The sequence below is a fragment of the Chanodichthys erythropterus genome, chromosome 9 (genome assembly GCF_024489055.1).
Source record: "Chanodichthys erythropterus isolate Z2021 chromosome 9, ASM2448905v1, whole genome shotgun sequence".
In the NCBI taxonomy this organism is placed as follows: domain Eukaryota; kingdom Metazoa; phylum Chordata; class Actinopteri; order Cypriniformes; family Xenocyprididae; genus Chanodichthys; species Chanodichthys erythropterus.
Window position 1 is genome coordinate 15,660,096 of NC_090229.1, and position 21,960 is coordinate 15,682,055.

General features: G+C 37.0%; 1 protein-coding gene across 1 annotated transcript in view; it reads left to right on the plus strand.

The window, feature by feature from the left end:
* The first annotated feature begins 1,513 nt into the window (after nt 1–1,513).
* The window catches only part of ajap1 (adherens junctions associated protein 1), a 58,900-nt gene continuing 38,453 nt past the window's right edge, over nt 1,514–21,960 (plus strand). Inside the window, exons 1-2 of the mRNA XM_067395616.1 lie at nt 1,514–1,711; nt 5,289–5,455. Of these exons, the coding sequence (XP_067251717.1) occupies nt 1,514–1,711; nt 5,289–5,455 (365 nt within the window). The remainder of the gene's footprint in view (nt 1,712–5,288; nt 5,456–21,960) is intronic.

The following is a 21,960-nucleotide window of genomic DNA, read 5'->3' on the forward strand; positions in this document are numbered from 1 at the left end:
GATAAAAGCATTCAAATCTTAGTCTCTCACTTCTGCTAAAATGGATCACGGATTTTCATGACATCACCGCGGACTTTAGCTTCTCATCAAATCTTCTGTCCAATCAAATGCTCTATAGAATCTGAAGACGCGCCCCCTCCTACACTATAAACAAATGCTGAAGCTGTAGCTGAAATCGGTCATTTGTTCACACATTTACTAGTTTCTACATGGTGAATGGCACATAGTAGATGGAGGATAGGGAACAATTCAGACAGTGTAAATATGCTTTCCTATTACGCAAATTAAGTAAATTTTTGCATTTGTGTCACGTGAACCGCTGAAGCGCGAGCACAGTCTGCTCCGGTCCAGAGACACGAGAGTCAGCACAGACCACAAAATGTTAAGGCACTTTTGAATTCTGCAAACAGTGCTATATTTTAAAGCAATATGGAGGAGAAACAGTTAGAGATTATGAGGGAAACTGGGTTTTACGAGCTCAACAGTTCTGGCTATTCTATATAGTGCATACTTTTTTTTTTTTTAACAGTCACAAAATAAATTTCAAACCAAATGTAGCACGTATTATACAGTATGACGGACCCAGCAAAATAAAACCGTAAATAATCACAGGAAGAGCAGAAACAATAGGAATAAGAATATACATCAAAATAAGATTCCTTAAACACAAGACAGGAATCATAATGACTATACTGTTACAGTAGCTGTAGAGCATTTCCCTCTTATCAAATACTGACTATAGGCCTTAGGATACTGGTGGATATTGTCACATCAAGTTTAACAGGGATGATTTTAATATTCTTTTTCTTTTTTTGTTTTCAGAACTCAAAACTACTCAGACTTTAAATAAAAAAACATTAGCATATTGGTTGGCAAATGCTTAAATACATATCAGATTCTTTACTGCCAAGAAATCTTCAATATGTATGAGCATAGTGTCAGGGTACTTTGAAAATAAAGCTGATTTTGCGCAACTTGCTTTGAACCTTCGGGAGCTTTCTGACTTCTCTCTATTGAGAGATACAGCTTGATAAGATACAAGATACTGTACATGCCCAAAGCATCAGCTATTTATTATATATGAAGGACACACAGTTAGAGCGGCATGATTTTTGTGATTAGATTCTCTGTTCATGCAATTTAAAAGTGCACAAAGTCATTTTTTCAGGGTTACACTTTATTTTGATGGTCCACTTTAGACATTCTACTAAAACTGTTAGGTTAGGTTAAGTGCTAGGGTATGGGTGAGTATAATAAGTTTACATGTAGTTGTAAAGTTACTTATAGTCTGTTTGGGGAGCATCAAAATAAAGTGTTAGCAGATATTAAGCAGACAGTCTGTTAATACTCTGAGAGTTAGTTGACATAGTTGCAAAGTAACTTATAGTTAGTAAAATGTCTAAAGTGGGCCATCGAATTAAAGTGGTACTTTTTTCAGGTTTTGGAACATTTTTCTCACTTCCGACACCTTCTAAAACAAAACACATGTAGAGGTGCATTGAAATTTACACAGATGGTAAGACGAGGGCTGAAAGGGACAGTGGTAGACTTAGGGTCATTTGGAAAAGGGCTGGTGTTTTCACACTCAGATCTCATAAAGTGTCAGGACAGGAAAAAGACTCAGGTCTCACAGGTGACAGCTTGCGCAGAGCCCAAAGAAAGAGAAACTGCTGACGGCATGTTGAACCTGACCACCGGGGTCACTGAAGGGGTAAGATGTTGTACTATACAACCCATTAACCACACCGATGTGAGCACATGCTGGGAACATGAGTTCAGGGAAAATGCACACATGTCAGTCATTGCCTCTCTCTTTTGCATCCATTCTGTTTTTGTCTTTCCCTTCAAATGGAAAAAGGTCACTAATGATCTATTTAAATGCACAAATAACCTAAAAATCAAGTGCAATCACCGATCTCGCCAAAGGCACTCAAATGAACACTTTTATTGCTTGCATACATCAGGGATCCTCTCGTTATCGCTGTCAGTTTATTTTGAGTTCTTCAGCACACATTTCAGTTTCATTTTTGAGGTGATAAAGGACAAGTGAGCTGTCAGATGGAAGAGAAGAAGAGAGGATGTGACAAGACACAGGGTTAATGGGTGTTTCCCCTGTAGCTGAATTAAAATAGATGCACAGATTTCTTCCTTGCCTGTTTGCATGCTATAGTCACTGGCTTGAGTCCATGAAACTCACATACAGGCTGGTATTTCAGCTCCTGTCGATCATTTGCAGTGACGCATAGTGAGTTTTGAATGTAAATATGAAATTTCACCTTTTAACTCAAAGAAATCACATTGAATATGCATGTTATTCTATTAGAGATTAGGATACTTTTTAAGTGTTTACTGTTTTATTTTAATGTTAATTTGAAGTATTTGTCAAAGAGCTTAAATATCTGCTATGCTTAGGGCTAAAACAATCACAGTAAGAATATAATAAAATATTTGTCCCTGATAAATTAAAGTATGATGTTTAATAGCAGTAATTTGTGGGACATTACAGACAACAAACGCCTAAACACTCCTGTTTGCTGTTTCTTTGTTATGGTTGTGACAACAATAAACCATTTAAAAAAAAAAAAAAATAAATAAAAAAAAAATCATATGGTGACAGTTACTATGGTTTTGGGCTTTAAAATTACAGAATAAATATGGCAAAAATCTCCTGACAAAATTAGTTTGATTTACTGTATGCTTAGAAAATAAATGGCTATAAGAATAACATGAAGTTATTACAAGAAATATTTGGAAACAATCTGAAAATATTGAAAATATCTGCTTCTGTAAATGTATCTTGTTTTGAGGATGTCTAAATAATTTACATTAAAATCAAGACACATACTGTATAAGAAAATGTTTTTGCTGTGTTAGTCAAGCTTTAGGACTTACGTAAGGACTGTCTTACAAAAGATAAAACAACAGCAACCTGCACCTGCTCACGTACACTTGCATTTTCTGAGTGTTTAATGGGATCTGCTTTTAGCTGCTTTCAAAGACTTTCAGAAAACCTCTTCATGAGCATTATGAAATGGATGCATCAGGTGACATAACACTATTCATTTAAAAAATGTGTATACACACAGTGGGTACGGAAAGTATTCAGACCCCCTTAAATTTTTCACTCTTTGTTATATTGCAGCCATTTGCTACAATCATTTAAGTTCACATGGTCCTAAGTATTCAGACCCTTTGCTCAGTATTTAGTAGAAGCACCCTTTAGATCTAATACAGCCATGAGTCTTTTTGGGAAAGATGCAACAAGTTTTTCACACCTGGATTTGGGGATCCTCTGCCATTCCTCCTTGCAGATCCTCTCCAGTTCTGTCAGGTTGGATGGTAAACGTTGGTGGACAGCCATTTTTAGGTCTCTCCAGAGATGCTCAATTGGGTTTAAGTCAGGGCTCTGGCTGGGCCATTCAAGAACAGTCACAGAGTTGTTGTGAAGCCACTCCTTCATTATTTTAGCTGTGTGCTTAGGGTCATTGTCTTGTTGGAAGGTAAACCTTCGGCCCAGTATGAGGTCCTGAACACTCTGGAGAAGGTTTTCATCCAGGATATCCCTGTACTTTGCCGCATTCATCTTTCCCTCGATTGCAACCAGTCGTCCTGTCCCTGCAGCTGAAAAACACCCCCACAGCATGATGCTGCCACCACCATGCTTCACTGTTGGGACTGTATTGGACAGGTGATGAGCAGTGCCTGGTTTTCTCCACACATTCCACTTAGAAATAAGGCCAAAAAGTTCTATATTGGTCTCATCAGACCAGGGAATCTTATTTCTCACCATCTTGGAGTCCTCCATGGGGGCTTTCATGTGTCTTGTACTGAGGAGAGGCTTTCTGGTCGTCCCAAACGTCTTCCATTTAAGGATTATGGAGGCCACTGTGCTCTTAGGAACCTTAAGTGCAGCAGAATTTTTTGGTAACCTTGGCCAGATCTGTGCCTTGCCACAATTCTGTCTCTGAGCTCTTCAGGCAGTTCCCCTTGACCTCATAATTCTCATTTGCTCTGACATGCACAGCTATAAGGTCTTATATAGACAGGTGTGTGGCTTTTCTAATCAAGTCCAATCAGTATAATCAAACACAGCTGGACTCAAATGAAGGTGTAGAACCATCTCAAGGATGATCAGAAGAAATGGACAGCACCTGAGTTAAATATATGAGTGTCACAGCAAAGGGTCTGAATACTTAGGACCATGTGATATTTCAGTTTTTCTTTTTAATAAATCTGCAAAAATGTCAACAATTCTGTGTTTTTCTGTCAATATGGGGTGCTGTGTGTACATTAATGAGGAAAAAAAAAATGAACTTAAATGATTTTAGCAAATGGCTGCAATACTTTCCGTACCCACTATATATATATATATATATATATATATATATATATATATATATATATATATATATATATATATATATATATATATATATATATACACTGTACTGTTCAAAAGTTTGGGGTTGGTAAGATTGGTTGGTAAGATTTTTTTATGCTTTTGAAAGAAGTCTCTTATGCTCAACAAAGCTACATTTATTTGATCAAAAATACAGTAAAACCAGTACTACTGTGAAATATTACAATATAAAATAACTGTTTTATATTTTACTATATTTAAAATGTTTTTTATTGTTTCTGTTTAGCAAAAATATAGTTCGTAAACTCTAGATGGCTCAGGCTGATACATTCTTAATGCAATCCGCAAACAATGACATCATCTAACATGGCTCGAGCTGATTGGATTTTGCTGATTCTGCAGCCAATGAGCTTGCTGCTTAACTTTTAAATAGTTTGGTTCTTCGTTTGCTGTAAGTAGTTTTACCAAAACCCTCAACCTCCCCCAGCTCCACCTATATAGATCTGCTATGGGTATTTTATTATATTATATGAGCAGCAGCAGCAGCATGTCTTTCCTGTTCTCAGCAGCATGTCTGTTGATGTATTAGCAGTTGCAATTCTCTGTAGCATAGCAACTATTCCACCAAGACCAAATACAATAACATTGTCATATCCAACACCATGCCAAATCCTCAGAGAGTTGTCATTTAAGAACTTTCAGTTAACTGAAATGTTTATGGTTAACTAAAATAACCCTGGTAACTAGGCATAGTATATCAAAGTGTCACCTAAGCACATTGATCACAACCAGTTTGATACCATGCAGGTCAGGCAGAATGGCTCTTGGTCTGCTCGTATTTTTTCCCCCCAAAGACTTTGCTGACACGAATGCACCCTGTAATCTGCCTCCTTCTGTTTTTTTTTCAAGTGAATTTCTTCGTTTTCAGTATTATGCCTGTTTCCATAGCAATGACTTTTTCTACACTTCAGCATTCAGACCCTTCCCAGGTGAGAACTGTGTTACACTCCAGACTCCAGAGGCCTTGTCAGGAATCTTAATCAAAGACAACATCAGATGTCGGGCAAATCTGAGGTCCGCCTCCCCAGCCTGGAGGTGAGATTATTGAAATTGCCTGGGCGAAGATCCCCACTTAAAAATGGCCGAAGGTGGTCCGTAATATGTGTCCATATCGGCATCTGCATGTTTATGAGTTCTCAGATCCGCTTGTACATCAAACATACACCCGACCTGATGTGTGCTGATAGAAATGCAAATATTTAAAAGTCAATATTCAGCTACACTGTGTATGTGCGTACCAAAGTGTGCCTCTCTAGATGGCTGTGTGTGTGGGGGGGTGGGGGGGGGAGGGGAGTGGTAATACGTCATGTCTTGCCCTTCAGAGTATAGATGAGCAGAGAATTAATGCACAAGGCCAGGGCTCACCTCCTCATTTGGCTCCTCTTTCTCACTCACTCTGTCCCTGTCATTCTGTTTTATTCTTTGTGCCTCTCATGCACCGTCTATCACTTGTGATTCTTCCCATCATCCTCTTATAGAAGCTTCTAACTACCTGAACAAGAGCTCTGTGCATCAAATACCAGTTGAACGCTCTGTATGTTTTTGTCTGGAGGGTAAGGCCCAAGTTGGGGCTTATTGCTGGCCTGTTACTCTTAAGAGGTTTGTAAGATAAGTGGCTGTTGAACTGAAAGCCTCACTATTTGCAGGATGACTGATGTAAAATGAGCTTTCTAAAGCAGCTGAGACTCTCAAACATTTCAAACAAATCTAATTTACACTCTGTATTCTTCACCATAAACACCTGAAATAGAAAATGGATTCTCTGATGTGTACTAAATAATACCATCTGTTGCTCAAGTGCCTACTCAAGACTGCTCTATTGGTGTGCATACTGATATTTTTTCATGTTTATGACACCATTTATAAATTCAAGGAATTGTGGCTGTTGAAAAACAAGATGTTTTTGAAAGGTTATAGACCTATTATAGACCTATTTTCTATAGGCACTGTATTTTAAAAAATCTAAAATTTTTCATTTTATTTAAATTTTTGGGTCCATACACCGAAAGTCAGTTGGATGTGTTGTATTGGACTCCACTGACTTTCATTGTATAAACAAAAAGATTGAATTATTCTTCAAAATATCTTCTTTTGTGTTCCACAGAAGGAAGGGATGGAATGATGCAAGGGTGAGTAAATAATAACAGAATTTTGATTTTTGATTAAGAGCACTTAATTCTATTTTAGTATATAATATTAGGAAAAAATAAGGCCACTTAAGTGTACTTAAAAAGAGTACGCTTTCATGACACACTTAAAATTATAAGTATTATTTTAAATGGCATTTTAAATCAATGTTTTATCATCTTTTGCCATGCTTTATTTATACATCCAACAGGGCACTTTAACAATATTTCAAAGACAATAGAAGTAATTATGAAATTACATATACTTACATGGATCAAAAAATCACACTTAAGTGTATAGTTGAACTGTAAAAAAAGTTTTATTTTGGTGATAACTACTCTTTTTAAAAGTATGCTAAAGTTCTTTTTTACAAGGGGATCTCTTTGAGTCTAATACATCTAGTATCTCCAGCATCATAATTGGCAAAATTTTGCTACTTTCAGGAAACCAATCTATAAATACCTGGTTATGGACTGCCAGAGTAATGATTAAAACTAGCAAATAAGCCCTTTTGGATGCCCATTGTCCTGTTAACTATCTACGACTCACATTGTGCTCAAATGGGCCCTTTTGTTTCTCTCATCTCCAGCGTTTCACTATCAGATAGAGGAGATGTCCGCTCTTCAGTCCGGTTGTCATGGTCACTGTCTTATTGTTGTGGTAGCTATTTGTGTCTCATGTTGTGTTCAAAGTGATTTGCAATTATTCCACCTTTCAAGGGGTTATTACAGCTCTGAATATTGAGAATATTGAGCACATAATGCAGAGTGTTCCTTGAAATATTCAAAGCCTGCTGTTCTTTTGTATGAGTGAAACAATTCTTAGTCATAAAAAAGTTATATAAAAGAAACACAACTGTTATACAATAAAGAGGAATGACCAGGGACATTACTTGTACTTGGGATTCCTATTCATATACCTTTTAAAAAATGAATTGTCATCTTGTAACCGATTATTGATTTGACCCTGGCTAAATATTATATTAGTTTCAAGGTGTTCCACTAATAATTTACTCTGTTTGCGGGTTCTGCTGAAGGATCAATAAATCATTATGTGGTTTTACAGTTCTAAATATAGAGCATTGATTAACCCCTCAAAATATAAACATGTCTTGATTATTGAGTGCTAGTGAGTATCTTGTTAATGAAGTGACAGCTGGGGAATGGAGGTCTGACAATATGCTAACTAGGCACTACTAGTCAAAACTAAAGGGATAGTAAAAAAAAGTACTGTATGTGTATCTGATACAATGACAAAATTATGTGTCTGTATATTCGGATAGAACCAGATGTGGGTGGAGTATGAACTGAATGCGCATCAAATCTATTATATTCCGCATGATAAATACTGCATGCCTTGTATAATTAATAAAATTATTTATCTTTTTTTATTACAACTTAATATGTTAAACATACACTACAATACCATTCAAAGGTTTGGGGTCAGTAAGATAGAAAGACATTGAAATAAATTAATACTTTTAATTGTAATGTTTCAAAGAAATGCTATTCTGTTGAACTGTTCTGATGAATTTATTCTATTAATCAAAGAATCTTAAAAAGTTATGATTTTCACAAAAATATTAAGCAGCACAACTGTTGTATATTTGCATGTTAAATTTGCATATTTCTGATGGATCATGCAACACTGGAGCAATGGCAGCTGAAAAAGTTTATTTCATCTTCTATTTTGTTCTTCAATGTTGTTCGTTTGTGCATTTTGGTTTGGTTCTGTTGTGTTTCCTTGCCATGTGTATCTTGACCTATTCTGCATCTCAGTTCGCCTACATATACTATGCCTTAATAGTATCTACTGTTTTTGTGAAGAAAAAGTACATACTTTTGAGTGTGTAGCAGAATAGTAGGCAAGCTTTGGGACATACAGTACTACTTCGTCATAATTGCGTCTTTAACGGACAACTCGGTCACTTAGTTACATGCGTCCTGACACCATTTAAACTGCCCTGTCAATCATCTTGTCACAGTTAAAATCCTCAACATTCAATTTAATTTAATTTCCTACCGTTTTGGAGAGAAATGTAGTAGCACGTTGATTTACCAGACATGGGTCTTTCATACGGAGAACTCTCCTCATGTGTTTGCAGTTTGTGTAATGAAGCTTTTAAAAGTTAATGACCAAACATTACAAAAAAATCATTCCAAAAGTTCACAGTGCTTTTGCAGAAGAAATATAATGTGGATAACACTGAACGAATATCTTATCGTCAGGTTAGATACTGATTATTAATCACTCAAACCCCTGTATTGAAAATACATAACTGTCGGACTCATATATCCACCATGTTTGTAGTTTTTTAACACTTTTAATTCATGTTTGTAGTTCTAATCAAATCCTCGTCCATCATGCAATGGGTTGTGGGCAATATTAGCCGTTAGAGTGTGCACAGATCTGATGATAATCAAAGTAGACCATCCGGGTATGATTTGGATAACTCATTTTAACATACTATGATTTGGGACTAGTGTTGTTTTTGGCATCCTGTTTTAATTTTAGTTTTAGTCTAGTCTTTGTGTCAAGCTGTCATTTTAGTTTTTCTTAGTTTTAGTCACGTTCATACTCTTTTAGTCTAGTCAAGTTCCAGTCAACTAAAAGTCTGAGCATTTTAGTCTTATTTTAGTCAGAATTATCCATGACTATTTTCGTCTAGTTTTAGTCGACGGAAACTGATGACATTTAGTCTAGTTTTAGTCAATGAAAATTGTATTTTAGTCTCTTTTTAGTAATGCAATTCTATTTAACCCAGTCAATATAGTATAAGTACCTAGTAGTATAGACGAAACCAAAATTTTCTTTTAGCCAAACCCATTTCAAACAAGGTTATCTTATTATATTATTACCTTATAGAAAATACCTTATAAAAACTAATGTCTCTTCATTTTCGTCTCGTCTCGTTTTGGTCAACGAAAATGAAGAGACATTTTAGCATAGTTTTTATTTTGTAAACCACATTTAGTCTCGTTTTTATTCATCAACAATATTGCATTATACCAGGGATGGACAACTCCGGTCCTGGAGGGCCAGTGTCCTGCAGAGTTTATCTCCATCACTTGCCTATAACTTTCTACTAATCCTGAAGAACTTGATTAGCTGGTTCAGGTGTGTTTGATTAGGGTTGGAGCTAAACTCTTCTGGACACTGGCCCTCCAGGACCAGAGTTGTCCATCCCTGCATTATACGTTTAATTATAGTCATTGTCACATGACCAGCATTTACGTTGCGTCTCGTCTCATTTTCGTCACGTGATAAAGGTTCGTTGACGACGATATTTAGTCATAATTTTTGTTGACGAAAGCAACACTATTTGGGACACACTAATTCTAATTTCGAATACTATTTAGGACGGATAGTATCCGAATTAGGACGCAACACTAGTTTCCTGTGTTTGCCTGTTAGTATAATTAATTTCACCTGTTGAGTTTTCTTTACCTCTGTGTGCTGAGTTTCCTATGTTCATTTGTCCATTCTACGTCATGTACTGTATAGTGGTTGTTTTGCTCTTTAGTGTTCCTAGTGATTTCATTGCTGTTAAATACATACTATACTGCTGCAAAAATATCCCTCTTTCTCCTTCGTTGCAACAAAGCTGTGACAATATGATGTTGGTCCTGAACATTGAGAGTAAGTTAGAAGTAGTGAATTTATGGTTCTGATTGAAGTACGTTTTGGATTTATGGTCACAGTGAATGGTCGATTATTAATATTATGGGGCACAGGGTCACAGCATGTTTGGTTTTGGGTTAAGATTATGTTCTGTGGATGCTTAACACGCTTTACAAAATTAAGACATGCATAGACCTCCTTGCAGATTATAGAAATGCCTTCAGGCTAGGTCTGTCTAGCCCACATGAACAACAAAGCACTCATTTAATCAACTTTGTACCTTCTAAACAACTTTATTTCCAGATGGACTAGTGCACTGCACCCCAACTGTCAGAAATTGCAAGCATAGAATCAGATTGACTTGCATCAGGCGGTCAGTGGATGTACTGTGGGCGGTCCGACTAGGGTTAGGGATTTGACTGATAGGATGTTGATCCCATCAACATGTCTGTCTTGTGTAAATCACATTTGGCTCCTATGGACAGTGTGGCGAACAGTGATTCAATATCTGCAATCTCTTTCTAGGCCTGTTTCGAAAAATCTAATCATCATAAAACATCTAAAGCTGAAACAATCCTGCAGCTGCTTCAATAAGGCTACAGACTGTATCTGTAGGTTTAAAATGAAAGTTTTAAGAATCCAATACTTTCGTACTTGCATAACTTCTGCTTCGAATTCATGACCAAGAATTATCTTGTCCACGCCTTCACCTTTAGCCTCCCTGACAATATACACTAACTCAGACTAACCCTTGGTCTTGACCCCTCAGCCTTTCAAATGAAAATCAGCTAAATGAATGGAGTGCGATTTGGCTAATTACCAAATACAATACCCAGTGAACTCCCCTTTATTTGCATATGATAACACAATTGTCTGAAGCTGAAGTAATAGCTCAATTAAAACAAGACAGATAAGACCTCAGTTTCTTGACAAGTTTAACTAATCACAGTTACTGTATCTAATTATTGCAGGTTAGCCACGTGCCCAACTTGTTATTGAACTTGGAATCGCTGTGGTCGATGTCGTTGTCAAAATGTTATTTTGAGTCAGCATTTAGGGGTCTTTACATTTGGAGGCTTAAATCATCAGTGTAAGGATTACACAGTAATCCTGTGTGAGTAAATACCCAGCCTGATACATACAGAACGTTATGAATAACTCACTCAGCAAAACTGCACAACTGTTTTCTAAGAACTGAGGTTTCTGCTAGGATTTCATGTTTTACAGGAAGTGAAATGACTGTCTGCTACCATATAAACACAGAATATAGATTCTCAATTTGTTTGATTTTTTTTTTGTTTATCTTTTTCAGCACAAATTGAACACATATAAATGATATATAATATATTTACACACAGTATAGTTAAATGCATTGATTGTACAGATTTGATTTGATTTTTTTCTCCGTTACATCAGGCTTAAGAACTCTTAAGTGCATACGGTAGTGTAAATGATCTCTTTACAGATGCTAAAAAATATAGTTTCTCCAAAATACATTTCCAGTAAGATTGTAATGGCGATAAAATGCAGTGCGGCTGGAATCTGCTGAACGTTTGCGTTTTAGGCTGGATTTGATATGCCGTACTGCACTTTAATGCTGCTTATTTATCTCTTCATTTTCTATTTCCACAAACACCCGATTTATACTGGCACAATTTAAAACAGCTTTCCTAGATGATCACAGATGTTGTAAACCTTCTATGCCTCGCATTTAGGAAATACATCTTTTAACTCTGCTTATTTGCTGTATAAAGTGATATACATATAAGCCTGCTATTATGTTGATGTCTTTCCATTGTTTTTATAGTGAGCTAATGATATTTTCTTTCCCTTACCCTTACATGTAACCCTTATTGTATTTTTTTTGTATTTTTAGATTTTTATTAAGCCATTATTTATTGTTTATTAATCCGTTTTCTCATGGGGACCATTAGCTGGTCACCACAATAGGTTTAACTATCCTTGTGGGGATATTTTGGTCCACACAATGAAGGCAAACGTGACATTTCATAACCTCCACACACACTAACGTTTTTTTTAAGAATGTATTTTCTTCATCAGGGTTGTTTTCACAAAGCCTCTCTCTCAAACACACTGGCTTAATGAGCTTTCCTGCTGTTGCCTGACAGTCTACAGAGTTTTTATTCATTTTCAGCCAGCTAAAGCCGTTCCTGTGAAATAAACAGCAATTCAACATTATTCAATACCACCGCTGTCTCTTTCTTCTTCCTATATGGTAAATTGAAGTGGAAGATCAATCATCTTAACAGCAAAAAAGAGTTTCTGTGTTTCACAAGGAAGAAAAATATGGCATTACACTCTCATGTAATTTGCAGGATATGGCTCTATTGCTTCAGTAAACCCACCAGACACTATATTAACCTTGGGATGAGAAACTGATCCCCCCCTTAGTGGAAAGTGCTGTACACTGGTTGAGCTTTTCATAGCCTATATGCAGACTGATATATCTCTGCGAGCAAAGATTGGGATAGAATTGGGTTCGGATGAACTCCTCTGAGGGAAAAAGGGGGAAGGATGTCTAAAATGTTACATATTTTACTTTAAAATGACGTCACGGGTTTGTCAGCTAAAGCAGGACTGGCAGGTTGTTAGTCAGACGGAGGAGGAAAGGAGAGAGAGAATGTGAGAGAGAGAAAGAGAAAGAGAGAGAGGGAGTGAGGGTGGATAGCGCGCGCAGTGGTGATAACACTATCTGTCTATCTATCTACCAAATGACGAGCGTTTCTTTCACGCGCTCCACTCATCACGCGCGTCCGTGAAGTGGTGTTTCATTCCTCACTCTTGTTTTTTTCCCGCATCACCAATTTATTTGGACTCTAGAAAGATTGCGCGAACTATCGAAGAGCTTCTACAGCCGATGTAGGACATGCTTTTGCGCCACGGAAATCTCGATGTTTTATCTTCCGTTTTTGCCTGTGCTCTGTCTCATAATGGCAATGTAGAAAAAGTGCGCGGTGACCGCGAGCGCAGCGCACGGGCGATGTTGACGCCGTCACCTTGCCGTCTGGTTCCCATCGCTTCTTGACTTTTTTTTTCCAGTGGAGTATAATCTAAATGAACTTGTGAATGTAAAAGAAGGCGGCTGTTGAGAAGCAACTGAACCGTCCAGCTGCCCACGCTGCCGCTGGGTCGCTCTGCACGTCCGTGCGCACTTCTGAGGAGAAAACAGCGAGCAACTAAAAAAGGGGACAAGACGCGTCCTTGTTTTTTGTGAATATTTCGCCCAGTCCTCGTTTGTTGAGCTCTGGAGAGACGTGGAGCTATTTCAAGCTTTCTGTTTCTCGGAATATATAACATTAGAATGCTAGCATCCATAACATTTGGAGTAAGGTGTCTAACTTAAGGTGACCATTACGCTCGAGCGTCGACGTTTGTTGGAACGCATAAATGGACGAATACCAGGAGGACTGATTCGGAATTGTTGTCTGGAAAAATGTGGCTGAAACGGTGTGTCACACGCAGGTAATAAATATCCCTTTTGAAATCTCTCAGCTAAGGGCTGAATGCTTTAAACGCCCATTGCCAAAATCCTGTCATCTGTGAAGAGTTTTGTGGCAAGTTGATGCGCGTCATGCTGTTTTCACTTCACTTGTTTTTAATGCGATGTCTTACTTAAACCTCACAGCTTTGTATTGTTAATATTCCCGGGGAAACATTTTAAGTGATGCTGTTTTTTGAGAATAACTAGAGGGCTCGTAATTAACCAGATTGCGAAACGAGTTGACGTTATTCACACAGCTCTCGCTAGGGGCCGCCAAATAACCGCGATTCAATACCAAATACTTGACGCGCGCAAATTAGGTCGAGTATCAGCTCACACCCTCACATACCACAGTATACCATGCCAGGACAACATTTTCTGTGCGGTCAAGACATTTATGGCATTTTATGAATCACATCTCTCACTGTTTGAGTGACATTTTGATCAGAGGGTTCGAATGATGTGCAATTTGCCAGTGGAAAGCCAGGTTGAGTCAGAATCAGAAGAGCTGTAATGGCCAGGGATTTATTTATGGTTTACATGAGCTCTAAGAACTTACTGCATGTATATGGCAAGAGTAAGATTAAATCCGATATGCATGAAACAAATCTTTATTACACATTCTGCATGGACAAAAAGTCAGCCAAATGTTAAGTAATACCATGCTCGTGAATTACAGCAGCCAATGAGTAAGAGCCATAAAAAGGAAGCACTTTTCATCGAAATGTTCATTACTCCAGCCTAAATAGTTTCCTAGCACTTAGGAAAAATGAAAAATGCACATCTACAAGTTCAGTTATTCAAAGTGGCAGAATTTGACAGCTGTCCTTGCCATTACATCTGTTTGGCAGCTGTTCCAGAGGCATAATGTGGAAAACATGTTTAAGGTGGGAATGATGATGGAGCCAAGTGAGCATTATTGTTCATTCTCTACCTGAGGTACGATGCTGCAATCTTGCATTCAGGGGATCTTCAGAAGGACACAGTGACATACAATAAAGTGACATTTTTTTCTGCATGTTCTGTTTAGATGAGTTCTTTCTTTGTAGAGAAATGTCATACTGCCCAAACTGGTCATCAAACACAATACAGCCTGGTTATAGTTGGGCTTACTTAAAAATTGGTGCAAAATCCTTGTTTTTTGTTCAGAAAATGTACAGAAACTCAAGGATCTTGGTTTTTAGTGGCTTTTCTCTGCGCTTCATTGATGTAAAGTATCAAAAAACAGTTCAGTGTGGTATGACATTAGCAAAGAAGACCATCTTGAGGATCTGGAACAGAGCTCATACATTTGAGACATTGCTATTGGAGTTTAGCAGCGTGTTACATATGTAGAAAATTAGGTATGAAATTGCTGCTGGGATTTACTACTAAAAAACAACAACAAAATACTACAAATTTAGCTTCCCTCATGCATTATATATATCCACATTTTTTTTTATTAGTTTTACAATACACAGTGGCAATAAGGCACATGCTTTGTTGCACACCAGCAAGGTCTGAGGTTGATCAGCTGCCAAGTTATGAGACAGCGGGGAATCTCCCTTTAGCGGTTTATAAAATTCCTCACTACCCTGAGTAAGCTGAACAGCCTTGATGAAGATTATTAGCTGCATCTCTTAATTGCTCCATCAACTGCTTTAATATCTTCACATCAAGGTTATGCATCCTCTCACGGCTCTGGCTTTCTCTGGAGAATCTTGATTCTCAGCTGTACCTTGAGGGATTATGCTGTTGTACTCATATTAAGACAGCCTGGCGAATGGGTCCTCATATGCAACAGACTGGGCATGTATCTCAGTCTACAGATTACTGACCTGGAAGCTGTTAGGGGAGTAAACGGTGATATGGGAATGTGGGGAATATCAGCCCGTGTACGGACCTGAGCAGCAGCTGGTTCATTACAGGCTCTGTCACTGGAAAGAATTAGCTTGTTTTTTGCCTTGACACAAGCCGGTGGGTAATTTTATTTATTTTTTTTAAAAATGTTTAAACAACTTAATTTGATCATATTTTTACATTTTCTGCTTCTCCCTGTCAGATGAGTTTCTCTAAGTGCACACTGTACAGCCGTCAATGTCTTAAATGGCAGCACACAACTATCTCATTACCATGTACACTGTAGCGTGTAATAGCATGACACTTCTGTAATTTTTATACCATTTTTTTCTTTCCGGATGTAAGCTAGCTCGCTCGCTCGCACACGGTAATGCATGCCCGGTTAGTGCGAGGAGTGCTTTTGCTCTTCATTTGACACTCTTGATGGTCCGATATAATGGCAGGACGATTTGATTGCGCCCACCCCCGCTTAAACTGTTATGTAACAACATCTTCAAGGGTTCAATAAGCCAGAAACAACTCTCCATACCACGGTTAATGGCGCAGATTTCAGTAAAAACCGAAGTTATCTTAATCAGGAGAGTTTTTAAAGACCAGGAAAATTGGAGTCTGAAATTTTTTTTTTTTTTTTTTTTAAATTCCACTCAGGAATAGTCACTCAAGGTTTTGACTACTTCAAAGGCATAAATAAAATTGAGACACCGTGTTCAAAAGTAGAGCTCGACACATTCTAGTTATGTAACTTTTGCCATTTCACAAGGGAAATTGCTGGCATTAGCATATGCACATTCAGAGAGTTTCTTCAAAGCCTTGATCGGAGTCTAGTAAAATATTATATAGCATTCCGTTAGATTGAACACATAAGTTATAGAGCAAAGGAATTTAACATACAGACTCTTGAGATGCGCACACTCTTAAAAATAAAGGTTATTTATTGGCGTCTATAATTCCATGAAGAAACTTTCTATTGCACAAAAGATTCTTTGTAGTGGAAAAAAAGGATTCTTTAAAAGTTCTTTACACTAAGAAAAAAAAAAAAAAAATTCTATTAATTGAAAGCTTCTTTGGAGAATCGAAAATGGTTCTTCTATGGAATCCCTTTTTGGACCTTTATTTATTTATTTTTAGAGTGCACAGTCAGTGTTAATTGTCCAAGTTGAGTCACCATGGCAGCCGAGTGCCCTGTACCCTTCAGCACAGCCTGTCAAACAGGGCAGAGAGGGCACACCTGAACCGCACACACACACGTTTCATGTAGTGCCTTTGTTCGATCAATACCACCTCTATAAAGCCTCAAATTTATCCGTCATGGCACAAGACCAGCAGTGCCTGCTAACCCTCCAGGGCCATGTCTCTCCCCTTCTTTCTTTTTCCACACACATCTTGAAAATGAACAGTAAACACTTTTATATGAGGTTAAAAGGACTCTGAGGATTTCAAACATTCAGGACGTCTAGGTTTGGCCTGAGAGCAAGTCAATGCCTCTAACAAATGAAACTACACATTTACTAATGAAGAAGTGTGTGGTTTTCATTGTTTAAGCTTGCATGTATGTGCTCATGTTTTATTGGCCTGTGGGCCGTGTACACAGTTATGCTGAGGGATTTTAGTAATGGGTCTGCAAATGCCTGTGGCTGTTCAGGCTCTTTTATCTGCAAACTTTTAGTTTGGAAGATCCCTGCAGTACAAATGCAATGCAGATCTTTTCATCCATAATAACAGCTGATCCTTTCCTCCAAGCCATGTTCTGTATTAGACACAGTTAGAGTCTGTGTGTGTGTGTGTGTGTGTGTGTGTGTGTGTGTGCCAGCACATTTTTATTGTTGTTTACTGTGTTAAAGTGCCACTTGACTGTACTTACTTGACCTACTATAGCACACGCACGCACATATAAGTCATCCAGCACTGGACACAGTCTGTTATCATCAATTACAAAAAGGATAGCAGTTCCTATTTACTTTCAAGGCAGTTTAAACCAGTTTACGTTTTCTCAGCTTAACCCTGATGAGAAATACAATGTATTCACTCTATTATTTGTGGATAAATTACTAAGTGCGGGCATCAACATTCATTTTCACCAGAACATCTGTTTGACAAACCATAAAATTACATCTGAAAAATATCTATATAATATCTATTAAATAAGAAAATGTGTGTAGATGCTGAACAGATTCTAATATCTTTCACAAATCAATTTAAATTGCCTTAGAATTATCAATCAATTCAATTTTTTTGCACAGTTCCACTTATTTTTCACATTTATTTGAGAGGCGATCTCCATTTCAAACAATTTAATCTGCTCAATGGTTTCATTCTGCCAATCAGCCTAATTATTGGATTAAAATTTGGATCATTCCTCGGGTTGCTGTTTGGCGTTCGCTGTAGTATTTGTTGGATCTGATCTGAGCATTGTCTTGGCATTTTGGATTTAATGGGAGTAAACAGAATGTAGAAATATGACATTTCACGTTGCAGCCAAACAGTTGTCCTGGGGGAGATGCTAGTGGCATCAGTCCATTATTCATCCACTCAAGAGAAAAGAAAACCATTACATTTATTACAATCAAATTATGTCATAATTTTTCCACTAATCTGTTCTTGTGAATCTGCTAGTAGCAGAGGTGGCATCTCGCTGTAATGGCTCACAGACTTGTATTCATTCATTTTCCATTACTAGCCCTTTTTTGAATTTTAATAACATGTAATTTACTCACACTGTTTAATTTGTGACTGGTTGTAAATGTAAATTGGGGCTGGGCAGTACAGCTAGAACAATTATATCTCAGCATTTGTCTGGTTTTTGACAGTATGATAAATGTATCTTAGTAATATTTATTAGGTCTGAAAATGCTGGGTGATATATTTATTTTGAAACACAATAAAAATCTAGCAAAAAATAAGATGTTTCCTTACTATTTTTCACTAAATTACACTTGTAAGAGTGATATTTAATCCTTATATTAACATCATCAATATTTAACTTCTTCAGAAAACAATTTTTTATTGATGATGCAAATGATAAAGAAATGATTCAATGAATCTGTGCTCTTTTTTAAGCCAAGGTGGCAGTCTTCTATTTTGCTTTTATAAAATAAAATAAGGTTTTATTTAAATTTGTATTTGTATTTTATATTATTATTACTATTATTATTTTCTACATCATCCAGCCCTAGTTTGATTAAGTGAATTGAAAACTTTGTCCTCAGACCCTCAGTCTTTGAGTTTCTTTCAGGTCCATATTTTTGCCTGTGATAATGACTTGTGCTCGAGTTCCCATAACATCGCATCAGAGCAAGCAGACAGGGGAACTTTAGCTTACATGCTAATTACAAGTCTCAGATAGTTTAGAAATGTAATTGGACAGTGTAATTGCTAACTATGCGTGACAGCAATATGGACACCAGGGACACATAAACTGCCACTGGAAGCTAACTGGATGTTTTACATACACTGTGACTTATTGAGGTCAAGCAGGGATCATTTATTTAGCGTGACGAGGCATTAATTTGTGCTGAAATGCAATATATCATGTTAGTGCAAACATGAGCTTCTGTTGGTATAAGAACTAACAGAAGTGATATAAATTACAGCACTTTGTATGCCAATGAATCCTATGAGTCCATATCAGCTGGTACGCAAAGAGTTGTTTGCATAGCCATCCACTTTAAGAGACTTTGCACACAGAGGGAACTGATATACCAATAAAGCCATCCTTTCACATTCAATACATAGCAAACAGAGGTAAATCTGGTGGATCAATGCACTCTGTCATGGCTTGAATGAAATTTAAGTGTGTGTGTGTGTGTGTGTGTGTGTGTGTGTGTGTGTGTGTGTGTGTGTGTGTGTGTGTGTGTGTGTGTGTGTGTGTGTGTGTGTGTGTGTGTGTGTGTGTACAGTATGTGTACATATAGATTATTGGTAAAAAAAGTTTGGAATCATTAAGATTTTAAGAAGAAATCTCTTATGCTCACCAAAGCTGCATTTATTTGATTAAATACAGTAAAACAGTAATATTGTAAAATATATTACAGGTAAAAGAACTGTTTTCTATCAACCTGAATTGACTCCTATATAAAATGTTGTTTATTCATGTGAGGGCTAAAGCTGAATATTCAGCATCATTACTCCAGTCTTCAGTGTCACATGATCCTTCAGAAATCAGTGGTTCAACCTTAATGTTATGAAGCAACAAGAATACATTTGTGCGCAAAAACAAAACAAAAATAACAACTTTATTCAACAATTAATTTTCTTCCCTGCCAGTTTTCTACGCTGTTTACATTTGTACACAGCACACAGACATAGTGCAGCGCTACCAGTTTCTACATCAGAATTCCGGCTCAGTATTGGCCGACGCTGTTCACGTGAGCAGCACCAATAATGAATGAGCATTCTGACATAGAACCCGGAAGAGGTGCACTGTGTGTACAAACGTAAACAGCGTAGGAGACTGACAGAGAAGAGAAGAAATTGTTGAATAAAGTCGTTATTTTTGTTTTGTTTTTACGCACAAAAAGTATTTTCGTCACTTCATAACATTAAGGTTGAACCATTGTAGTCACATGGACTATTTTAATGATGTCTTTACTACCTTTCTGGGCCTTGAAATTTGTTATGATATTGTTGTGTAGAGGCTGTCTGTTTCATTAATGTTAATTAAACAATTGTGGTGTCATGGGGAAAAAAAAAGTTGAATATATATTTTTCCTATTTGGTCTTGACTTGGTGTGTGCCATTTTTGGTGTCATTACCAGTCATTTTAAGGTATGGTTGCTAGGTGATTTTGTTTGGGAACCTTCAGAAAACTTAAACTCAATTTTTCTCATAATTGACTTTGCTGACTCTATCGACCAAACAGGTGTAGCTCATTCATTCATTTTTTTTTTTTTGTCTGATTCCAACAAATCATACATCATTTTGAAGGTTTTTTAATTGAAAATGTGAAAATAGCAATAAATAATTTTTGAAAATTTCCTCATGGGTCACATATGCTGATTTGGTGCTTATTATTAGGGCTGAATTATTAATAATGGTTCTTATTATCAGTGTCAAAAACTGGAGTAATTATGCTGAAAATTCAGCTTTGCCATCACATAAATTGCATTTTAAAATATATTAAAATTCTTTACACAGTTAAAATTATTTAAACAGCACAAGAGACTTATTTCAAAAGAAGTTTTATTTATAGTCTTGTTATTTATTTATTTACTTACTTACTTACTTGCTTGCTTTGGATTTTTTCTAACACCAGCTTATTCAACATTTTACTTATGCAACATCAACCACTACAAATTCAAGCATTTAGAGGATATTGTTTTAAAATAAAAACCTTTTCTACATTTATTAACATTATAACCAGTTGTACTTTTTCAATACACTGAAACTAACACTAGGCTGAAACTTAATCAAAATTGGCAAGTCAGAATGAATTCAGTGAACTTGTGTTGAAGCTGATGATGTCTCTATGGAGATTTGATTGACATCACATTTGATTGGACATGAACAGTAATGACAAAGTGGTATAACGTTTGGCAGATAGCAGTAGTAGAGGAGTATGATGGAGAGAAAATAGATGAGTCTGCCCCAGAGGCTGTCCAGGGAGCATGCCGAATCATCTCATGGACACTTTTGAGGTAAAAATATCCAGCTCGGGGGTCAGTAGGAGTTTCACTTGCTTTGATCCAGCAGTTACTGATATTCCATACTCCGATCCATTAAAAGGTCATAAATGTTGTAATGAATCTTGCTCCTTTGAAACTTAATGCCCAGTTTGAGAGTTGAGTCATGACCTTGAAACCAGACAGCATTTTAGGCAAAATTCAGCTTCAGTGAAGGTCTCAGACCCCCACGGCCCTCTCCACACTGTTCCATAATTGCCTTCAATGGGGAGCTTTCTACTGAAATATGATTCCATCAAACCGGCTTTATGCTTGGTTAACCAATTAATTTTCTACTGAAGACTTCAATATGAGGAAGATTTGAACATCCTCACATGGGCTAAGCTAAATCTTTTCTCTCTAAGAAAAGAAGACGGCGGTATTCCTTGACAGAGCTCAGCGTTTCGTTCCTGATTAGCAGTAGGCTGTGAGTGAGTAAAGGCTTGTAAAATTGACCACATTCCTGAGAGCTTGCCAGACACAGGAACAAAGAACATTGCATATAACCATCCTTCTTAAAAAATAGTTAAATTCTTTGATATTTGAGGCATACTTCAGCAGTATGCAGCATGACGTTATGTTGTGCATCAGAATTCCCGCTGTTTTTGGAATGTAAGTCAGTTTTATTGACTCCCTTTTCCTGCAGTTATGCAATACAGCATACTCAACATGAATCATTTATCTATCAGAAGACTGATTCTGATATACTACACAAAAAATGCTTTAGATGTACTAACATAAATGTAATATTTAAACCCAACAGTAATTTTAATGATATTAATATGTGATTTTTT